We start from the raw sequence: 10085 nt of genomic DNA on the forward strand, positions 1-10085 counted from the left end.
CAGCAAGAGGAAGTTGGCGAGGAGTCGGGGTCCTTGGGAGGGAGCCCAGGAGCTGACAGACCCCTCGGAGTCGGCGCTCGGGCGCGTGCCCTTTAAAGGGCGGGGCCGGGGCGGAGCCTGGAGGCGGTGGCCCGCTCTCCCAGACTGCCCCGCGCGCGCGCCGGCAGTTCGGCCACGTCCCTGGCCACGTCGCGCCCGTTCTCGCCATCTTCGCCGCTTCCTCTCAGGGGCCGCCTCCGCCGCCTGAGCCGCCGAGCCCTGGGGCCGCCGCGCCTACCGCCGCCGCCATGAACATCTTCCGGCTGACCGGGGACCTGTCCCACCTGGCGGCTATCGTCATCCTGCTGCTGAAGATCTGGAAGACGCGCTCCTGCGCCGGTGAGCGGCGGGCGAGGCCCGGGAAAGGCTCGGGCGCGGGGCCGGGTCGCCTGGAGGACCCGCCGACCTCGGTTGCCCCACGGTCCGCGGGCCTGCCCTGGCCGGACACACCCCCTCGGCCGGCCTGGCGGGCGGCCGGACCCCAAAGGGCCTGAGACCCCTCTGGGTGGGCGCTCGGGCCGGGGCGGGGTTTCGCTGCGCTGGGCCCCGCTCCGCACCTGGTCCGCTCCCGAACTTGAGCGGTGGGGGCGGAGGAGGCGCCAACCTGACAGCGCTGGGCCCTGTTCTGCCTGAAAAGTTTGGATGTGGGGGTCCGGCAGGTGCGGGGAGCCTACGAATCCATAGCACGGGCGGGAGGAGGATGGGAAGGACCGCGGCCGGCTTGGCTTGACGTGGCAGCCAGGCCTGCCCGGGAGGTGGGGCGGGTGCGGGGAGAGGTCACCCACTCCTTACCAGGCCCCTTCGAGGACTGGCCTTTAGGTTAGGATGTCAGGTAAGACCTATCCTTGGAGTTGTGCTGACTTCACCCCACCCCTCGTGCCCAGGATCACGCCTGCCTAGGGAGGGAGTGTGGGGAGGTCTCCAAGCGAATTTCTTGGGGACACTTAATGATGCTTTGCGAAATGCACTAGTTTGTCAAACTCTGAGTGTCTCCATAACGGGTTCCCTTCAACCTGCGGCGCCTGCAGGGGACCGCCGACGTCTCCTGTAATTCCTCACTCCACGTCACCAGTGAGTTGGCGACTCCCTCTTTGAAGGTATACATTTTATGCCTGCATGGCTGGGAGGCAGTGAGACAATTCTTAACGCTGTGGACTTTTACATTTTGTAAAACCTAGAAGCTTAAGGATGGCGAATTTTTTAATCATTTCTTAAAATGCAGTGCCTTCCTTAAACTTACTCTTGGTGCTGTGGCCTCAATGAAATAACTTCTCATGAAGTCAAGAACTTAATTTTTGCAGAGGCAGTAAAAGGTGGAGTCCTAAAGGACTTGGGTGGCAGAGATTCCGTTTATCTGACTGATTTCTAAAAATTTCCACCTCTAACACCACATCTTTGATTGCTGTCTTCAGGCCTCACCTCTCTCCCTGGAACATAGCTGAGATCCAGGAAGTAAGCAAAAACAAAAAAGACCTTTGAGCAACAAAATCGATGTTACAAAGTCCACGTACTGAAACCAGTGTGCCTGGGTTGGAGGTGATCTCTCAATTTATATAGAGTTCTGAGAGATTCAGTTGTAAGATTTTCAGTGACAGCAAAGTAATTGCAGCAGTTGTGACAGCTGACATTTAAGCACTTGCTATGTACTAAGTAGTGAACTAAGTGCCTTTTATGGCTTATCCCATGTAGACCTTAAAATAACCTTATGAGGTGGGTGATATTGTTCCCATTCTGTGGAGGAAGGAACTGAGTCTAAGGGAGGTGAGAAAAGTAGTGGTAAAGCCAGGATTGAAATAGAGGCAATCAGTGTCTCGAAATTGAGTATTTTGAATAAGTATCTGTCTGTTTTGTCTAAGTAATTTTAGTTTAAACGTTTGATGCCAGACCAGTTGTTGTGGTCATTTTTTTTATTGCACTCAGAAAATGTTTTTTTTTTCCTGCTTTACTGAGATACAATTGACATATAACATTGTATTAGTTTTAGGTGTACAACATAATGATTTGATGTATGTATGTATATAGTGCAAAATAATTATATCAATAAGTTAACATCCATCATCACAGATAGTTACAATTATTTTCTTCTGATGAGAACTTTTAAGATCTACTCTCTTAGCAACTTTCAGACATACACAACAGTACTGTTAACTGTAGTCACCATGTTGTACATTACTTCCCCAGGACTTATTTATCTTATTTATAACTGGAAATTTGTACCTTTAGACTACCTTCACCCATTTTCCCCACTCCCCCCCACCCAGGAAATACTACTTTTAATCTTTATTTTTGCACCAAAATCTTTGTATCAGCCTCTTCATCTTCTTTCATGTGTTTCTCAGAATCCCTTCGTCTGTCAAGTCATTAAGTTGAACACGTATCTAAACTAAGATGTTGGGAAGAAGTGCAACTCCAGATATAGAATTCTTAAGGGAGCCTTGAGTGATAAGGAGATAGTGAGAGAGTTTGCTATTTAGTTTGTTTTTTAATATTCACTATTTTCATTTGGGAGATTTAGGAACATTTAGGAAAATATAAAAACATTTCAGCCAAAATAATAAGGACAATAAATAGGTGAATTAAGTTCATGTGTGTTTGTCAAGTATTCCTACAGTTAGCCGGTAGTTACAGGACATTATTAAACTATACTTATTGTCAGACTTAGGATCATTTTAGTTCTTGAGATTTTTCTGGCCTTTGAAAAATCAAAATCACCAAATCATTTATTCAGAATTAAATGCTAAATTTGACTAGCTGCTTTGTTTTTCCATCCTAAATTATAAAAGTTGTTTAGAGACTTTTGAAAGAGTAAGAATTTGATATGAGTTTCTCAAATAACTGGAATAGGAGACATGTACATCCAGGTTGTGTTTCTTACTTTCAAAATACTGGTATTGGGGTTCATTTTAGGAATTTGGCACCTGTTTGAACATGCCTGCAGCTACAGAGCCATGGGGCTTTTTCCCTTAGGGTAAGGGATGAGGCAGGGTAGTGAGGAAGCTGGAGATTCTGTTTTCCTGACCGTCTAATTTGAGAATGGTTGCCATAAGGGACCCGTTTTAAAGTGCGGGTAGAGGAGTTGATCTTGGTTTAGCTCTGTTTGAATTGGCATTCTCCTGTGTCTACCATTGTCATTACAGAGGGGCGCCCAAATGAAATGTGAGTTTCTCATAATCCTGAACAATCAGTGCAACTGGATCCACAGTATGATCAAGTTATCACTTTATTCTTGTCCTAAACGCTGACCTGGATAGCCTTGGGAGAACAAGCCTGGGTTTGTAGATGAAGAACTTCCTATCTGTATCTTCCTGTAGGCTGGTAGTTATTCATAGTGCTGTGTCTATTATGCTTAAATTACTGGTGGAATTCTGAGAGCCACGAGTCCCAGCCGTCCTCCCCTAGCCTCCCCCTTCCCTCCACCTATTGCTTAGATTGTTGTTAGCTGTTGTTATGTAGGCTTTTCACCCTACCAAACATGACAAGAATGTACCAGCGTCTCTGCATTTCTCATAACTGGATAGTTGATATTTTTGAAGTAAATGGAAAACACCCATCTTTTATTGTTGTCATTGAGTACCTCAAGAAGTGTTTGCATCACATTCCCAGGTCCCTCTTTGTAGCAGCTGTCACCTCTGTTTTTTGAGTGCCAGTCTCTTGAGTAATCTTTGCTCTTAAACATTTATTGATCACCCACTATGTGCAAGGCACTGGGGATACAATTCAGAGCAACAACTTGTAGCTATCAAAGTTTCTGCTCTCAAGAAAGCTGCAATTTAGTTGAAATAATAAGACATGTAAAAAGATTAAAATATAGGGTATTAACCCATATAAGCAGTCAATCTTATGTCTGTGAAGTGGCAGGAAGGATCCCAGGGAGGGCTCCATGACTTCCCAACCAGCAGTGATAAGACCCTATGAAGATAAGTATAAGACTTTGCTGATGTACGTTCAAACCATGGTCCTGGATAGGACCAGGCAAGCTGGTGCGCAAGCAAGGTGATAGGTCTCCCCAAATTCACTTATTCAGGATATCATCAAAATTAAAAGACAATAAACTGAGAGAAATAATCTACACTATATCTAAGTGACAGAGGGTTAATATCCATAATAAAATACTCCTAAAAAAAATTGACAAGGTTGGCAGTTCACAGAAAAATAACAGAAAGAAGAATAACAGAAAGCCAGCGAAGCATGAAAGAATGCCCAGCCTCACTAGTAGTTAGGAACTTGGCATAAAATAACAGTGCATATCATCATTTGCCCACTGGGTGGGAAAAAGTAAGAGGTTTACAACATCTACTGTAAGCAGGGTGTGGAATAAAGGGCATTCTCATCTGGTGTGAGTGAATATGTAAATTGGTATAGCTTGTCTAGCGAAAATTTGACAGTGTACCAAAAGTTTCATATATCCCAGCAATTCTAGAGACTCTGAACAACAGAAATTGTAATATGTATGAATAAACTTTATATAGATATAAAGATGTTTCTCGTACCTAAATTAATATAAAACACTGTTTATAGATAAAAGAATGTTACTGCAGTATTTGTAAGAACAAAAATTGTGAACAACCCAAATGTTCATCAATGGAGTGGTCACACAAATGTTGGTATATTCACACTATGGAACACCATACAGCATGAAAAAGAGTGAATAGAAAGGGTGCTTAGAAAGGGCTTGGAAAGGTGCATGTAAAATAGAGGTGGGAAGGGTGTTAAAAAAGGTCCTTTTGCCTTGTATCCCATATATTTTAATTCAGTGGAATTTGTAATAAAATAGCATGGATTTCTTTGAAAACAAGAAAAATGGCAAAACAGTACATAATAAGAGCTGTCATTTATCAAGCATTTCCAGTGTGGCAGGTATAGTATACAGCACTTTTTCTCTTTCCAGCAGTCCCACGAAGTTGGCATAATTTGTCCCCATTTGACAGATGCAGAAAGTGAGGGTTGGGGGGTGCTGCGTATGTAATGGGCCCAACTTAACCCTGTGCGTTCAGGGGCTGAGCTTGAACTCAGACTCTCTGGCTCTAAAGCCTCTCTGTAAGTCACAAGAGTCTTGTAGTGAGTGTTCCTGACTGCTGGGCTGCTGCTTCCAGGGAATGTGGATGGCCTTTAGGAGAGTATCCAATCCTTTGAGACGATGGGTTGCAGCGTGGTGCCCAGGACCCTTGTTAAATGCTGCTGTCCAGGTTATCCTTGTGGTGTGACCTACAGTGCTTGGTTGCATCCCAGCAGATAGCAGGACAAAAGTAATTCCTGGAAAGCTTTTCTGTTTGTTTGAGGGCTCTGTTCTATAAATCAATGGGAATATAAGAAATGCAACTTTAACCTGCAGCATAATTTAAAGTAACACAGTGGAGTATATCGTTGTGGGCTTTTATTAAACTTAACTTGGTCCAGTGGGAAAAGACAAGAATGGTGTTAAGTTTAATGATGGATTTCCATTTTATAAGTTATACCCCTTAATATGGATATTTGGCACATTTGGTATTAGGATGGCTGTTACAGAAACCATTAGAGAGTATTCTTGAGCGCTTGTTACCTGATAGCCTTCACATGCTTTGGTTTCAAAACAGGGAGGAGAAACTGACGATCGGAGCCCCTCTGATATGGCAGTGGGTATTTCCCCCTGGAAGGAGATTTCTGCCCTGTCCCCTCTCTGTCTTCAGCTAGGATCCCTGCTTTCCTGTGAGGACAGGACAGGTTTTTTTGTTTGTTTGTTTTAAAGGAAAGAGCTGCTACTATCTAATCAGGATCCCAGGCCAGGAAGGATAGTGTAGAACTGTGTAAGTGTCCTCAGATTTCTGCCATAGCATTTCCTGTGTGGATTCTGCACCCCGGGACAAGCTCCAGGCCACACACTGCCTGTCCGTCTCTCCTGTCCCGTGCTCTGCTCAGGGGGCTACCCCATCCTCTGGTTGGCAGTAAGTTAGGTTAGGTCAGAGCCCAGAGCACATTGCCTGTTTACAGTCAGAAACAGTGTGACTTCGAAACTCTTTGGAAGTATTATCCCAAAATACCATAAAATGAGAATTTACCCCATGACATGAAAACAAAATGAATTCCATTTTCTTTTGTCCATTTGTTCATTCATTCAGTAATATCTCCTTAGCCCTGCTGTGTGTCAGGCCCAGTGCTCAGCACAGATAATACCAGGTGGAATAAGGCACGACCCTGGCCTTTGGGGATCTGCATGTCTGGTGGGGGTGGGGAGGGGGACAGGCAACCAGGCAATCACTGTGTATTTTGTAAGTGCTGTAATGTAATAGGAGCTAGGGCAGCAGCTGGAAAGAAGCAGTTCCCATTTACTGAGTGAATAAACAGCACCCTGGCACGGTGTCTTCAAAGATGACTTGGTGTCTTCAAAGATGACTTCCGTAGGAAGTGACATGTGAGTTGGGTTGCAAAGGGGAATGGTAAAAGTGACAGGATATTCCCTGATTTTTAGTATAGGAATGCTAAAAATGACGAAATTTCAAATTTGCCTGGCTTCCATTAAAATAAACCCTTTACAACAAAGTTTGCCTGTATGTATCCTATAATTTTTTATTTAAAATTGGAAAGAACCATACAGGAAGTTAGCTGGAAATTTATCAAGGCTCCAACAAACATCGAATGTGAACTACATGCTCCCTGTTCTCCCCACAGCCCCACTTTGTCTTCTCTCTCATGGTCTCTGTCAACGGCAGCCTCTTCCTTTCTCCTTTGGAACACTGATCTTTGATAGGAAAATAAAGTCCCTCATTACTGAGGAAAAACTAAAAGGAGCAGACTTACTGTCTGTATCTCCACCTGTAACCCCTGAAATTGGTTACTACTGATGGGCCCAGAAGGGGAAGAAGGGGAGAGTTATCTTTTTCTTCAATTTCTATTTAGGTGTTTTTTGTAAATAGGCTGGAACTGCAGTTATTCAAACATAGAAAGTAACCTTAAATCCAAGCATATAGTTTCGACACGCTGCAAAATTGTTTTGTAAAATATATTTTTAATGTGATTTTTACATTTTGTAGTATTGCTAATAATTTGGGTGCAGTATTCTGCCAAATACATGCTTAGTTAAGTAAGTCTAATGGTGTGAGGTTTGCAATGTAGATGAGGGCAGATGGGTGCTGATATCTAGTAAGTTCAGTTTCCTTAATTCGCTCAACCTCCAACATCTGAAACCCTTAGTGCATGTCCTTTGTCACATAAATGTTGGGCCAAATACAAATATCGGAAAAGCCCAGTGCACTCTATGTGACCTTCTAGACTTCCTCAGCTGAGTCTGGATGTGCCACAACAGTGCTCTGGAGGTGGAAACGGTTTCAAGGTGTTACAAAAAAGGACTGCTGGCTTTTGAAGACTGGCTGTAGCAGCAGGTCCCCACCCTGTTGTGTGAGTTTGAGGTTGGTTGTGATGAATCTAAGCGATGGAATTTTTAAACAACATGTCCAAGTAAATGCTGCCCTCTCAAAAGAAGCTACCTTGGGAGACCATACCACTGTTCGGTTGATGCTCAGATTCTTACCTGAAGCAGAGTTCCTCATCTCAACCGATTAGATTCCAGCTCCATCCTTGAAAGATTTGTCACCATGAGATACTGTTTTAAAATGGAAAGAAAGGTGCTAAAGGTAACAGACAAGTTACAACACTAAATAATAGCAGAATTTTTGAAATAAATTTATTCCTATGTAATGTGACATATTTGAGAACTAGAACATTCATTTGAACAGTATACCTCCTATATTGGCTAGAGGGTATATTGGCTCTGGCATAACTGAGTCACTTTCCCTTAGTTATCCCATCATAGTAAAATAAACGTTGTTAGAACCCAAAGGAGCATGTTCAGGAACGTTAAGGGGAAGAACAGCTAAAACCACTCATTTATTTAGTCATCCCAGACATCGGTGTTGGACCCCGGATGTCCACTTCCAGACCTGTGCTTCCTATAGGGTTATCTACAGGAATCAGAGCTCTTCCAGGCTTTTCTAATACTGTCCTTTTGTTTCTTTAGGTATTTCTGGAAAAAGCCAGCTTCTCTTTGCACTGGTCTTCACAACTCGTTACCTGGATCTTTTTACTTCGTTTATTTCATTATATAATACGTCCATGAAGGTATGGTATAGCATCCAATGAAATGTATTTCACCCATACGTTACAGACCTATGGAAACTTCACCATGAAGAACATTTTTTCGGTTTCAAAGCAGTATCTAATTAAAGTGCTTTGCACTTAGAAATTTTTTAATCTTAAGTTCCTTGAGTATGATAAACTTCTAAAGCTCTTGATAACCCTATAAGAAAGAGGGGAAACTTATGTTTTCAAGCAATGGGAAATTACAGACTCCCCTGCAGGTCTGTTCAGAACAAGGAATGAAAGCCAGGGCTCGCTGCTGTGAGAGACTCTGTGTGGGCATCTGCTTCTTTTTTTCCCCACTAAGTCCATGTTTTTTAAACTTCTGTGTGTGCCATCTGTATTACTTTTGCCATGCTTAAATAACATCTGTATCATAATTTACTAAATATGTTTTTTAAACCTTTTAATTTGTCCTAAACATTAGTATCCATGGTACCTTTGGTGTCCTTATATTTTTCCTAATCCACATGAAAGCAAATGTATTACTGTTAAAATACAGAATGTGTACATACATCTAACATCTTAGATAGCACTGGCCAATACACGCTGCACACTCATTCTTTCACGCAGTACTGGACATGTACTTACTGAACACCCACAGGATCGGGCCCTTCCCTAGCACTGGGGACAGGGCAGGGGACAAACAGAAGTGATGGTCTGGTGGGGGGTAGACCAGTGCTCCCAGTACTAAATGGATGGCTACAGTTTACGATGAGTGCTATGAAGGAAAAGTATGGCGGCTCTCAGGATGTATAATAAGAGTCTGATTTCATTCTTTCATTCATTCTTCAAATACTTAGCATCTGTGTGCCAGGCACTGTTTAGGCACTTGGTTATTGGCACCCCAAGGAAGTGATGTTTAAGTTGAAGCCTATTGGTGTAGCATTGAAAACAACTCCCCAGCACTTTGTGTTCACAAACATTTTCATAAGCACAGGTCAAAGTGGCAAAACAACAGTTGAGTCTGTTGTCTTTACTAAAAAAGCAAATTTGAGCTGCCTAGGATCGTTCCATTCTTCATTCCTAAGTGATGGGAGCCTAATAATCAGGAAACTGCCTTACTTAAGAATGCCTAGGCCCCTGCTTATTGTCTAGGCAGGTATTAAAAGCCCCTCGGGATACCTAGCTTTCAGAAGAAGAATTCTTGCTTGGCTCTAGTTTCCAAGCATGTCCTAAAAATCAAGGGAGAGTCAAGTTTTATGTGCTCATAGCTTCTTACTTTAAAAGCCAAACACCGATGAGAGGAGAAAAGCGGCTGCTTTCCCCAGAGACTGCTAAGGCCTTAATGGACATAATGGGTGGGCTGTAGGCTGTATAGGCTGGGCGCTGGGAAGGGAACCCTGGCCACCACATGCCTCGGCCAGATGTTGTGCTGGTGGGGACTCTGACACAGGTTTTGTTTATACGTGTACATTATATGTTATTCATTTGCACGTATACATACATTTGGGTGTGGAGAGAACTTCTCTCACAGTATAAGATATTCATCTTCCTTGATTTTGGGAGGAGGGGTAGTTTTTCAGAGTATGGGTATGACCAACAATTTTAATACCTTGTTGACTGTTTATTTTGTTTTTAAGCATATGAGGGCTTGGTGATTGCTTTCATTTTTCCTTTTGAGTCGCTGGCCCAAGTGCTGCCCCTCGTCGAGTTGTGCAGGGTGGTTTTCCTAAGCAGTAGTTCCAGGCGGTGCATGCACCGGATCCCAGTCCTCTCGATTCACAGGCTAGACCTGCTCTTTGGATTTTGGGCCTAAAATTCTGCAGTCTGAAAATTGGTGTAACTTCAGAATATCAGACTTTTCTTTTGGGTTGGATGAATAAGTATATGGTATTTGACTTTTTTTTTTTTTTTTTAATTGGGGGAACTGGGGGATGGGAACAGCTCTGGGGAATTGGGGGAAGGGGAACAGACAAGTTGCTGTCGTTTTTGTT

At 43.4% G+C, this 10085-nt stretch overlaps 1 protein-coding gene and 1 long non-coding RNA gene across 3 annotated transcripts in view; one reads left to right on the top strand and one right to left on the bottom strand.

Moving 5' to 3' along the window:
* The first annotated feature begins 156 nt into the window (after positions 1 to 156).
* The window catches only part of KDELR2 (KDEL endoplasmic reticulum protein retention receptor 2), a 16074-nt gene continuing 6145 nt past the window's right edge, over positions 157 to 10085 (top strand). For both annotated transcript variants that reach the window (XM_019637498.1, XM_019637499.1), the window contains exons 1-2: positions 157 to 378; positions 8030 to 8130. In XM_019637498.1, coding sequence (XP_019493043.1) covers positions 288 to 378; positions 8030 to 8130 — 192 coding nt within the window. In that variant the 5' untranslated portion in view covers positions 157 to 287. The remainder of the gene's footprint in view (positions 379 to 8029; positions 8131 to 10085) is intronic.
* The window catches only part of LOC109380188 (uncharacterized), a 13185-nt gene continuing 9529 nt past the window's right edge, over positions 6430 to 10085 (bottom strand). Inside the window, exons 2-3 of the long non-coding RNA XR_002123392.1 lie at positions 7544 to 7615; positions 6430 to 6754 (exon numbers count right to left, since the gene is read on the bottom strand). This is a non-coding gene — a long non-coding RNA (uncharacterized LOC109380188). The remainder of the gene's footprint in view (positions 6755 to 7543; positions 7616 to 10085) is intronic.

This window comes from Hipposideros armiger, unplaced genomic scaffold (genome assembly GCF_001890085.2).
Source record: "Hipposideros armiger isolate ML-2016 unplaced genomic scaffold, ASM189008v1 scaffold_33, whole genome shotgun sequence".
Lineage (NCBI taxonomy): Eukaryota > Metazoa > Chordata > Mammalia > Chiroptera > Hipposideridae > Hipposideros > Hipposideros armiger.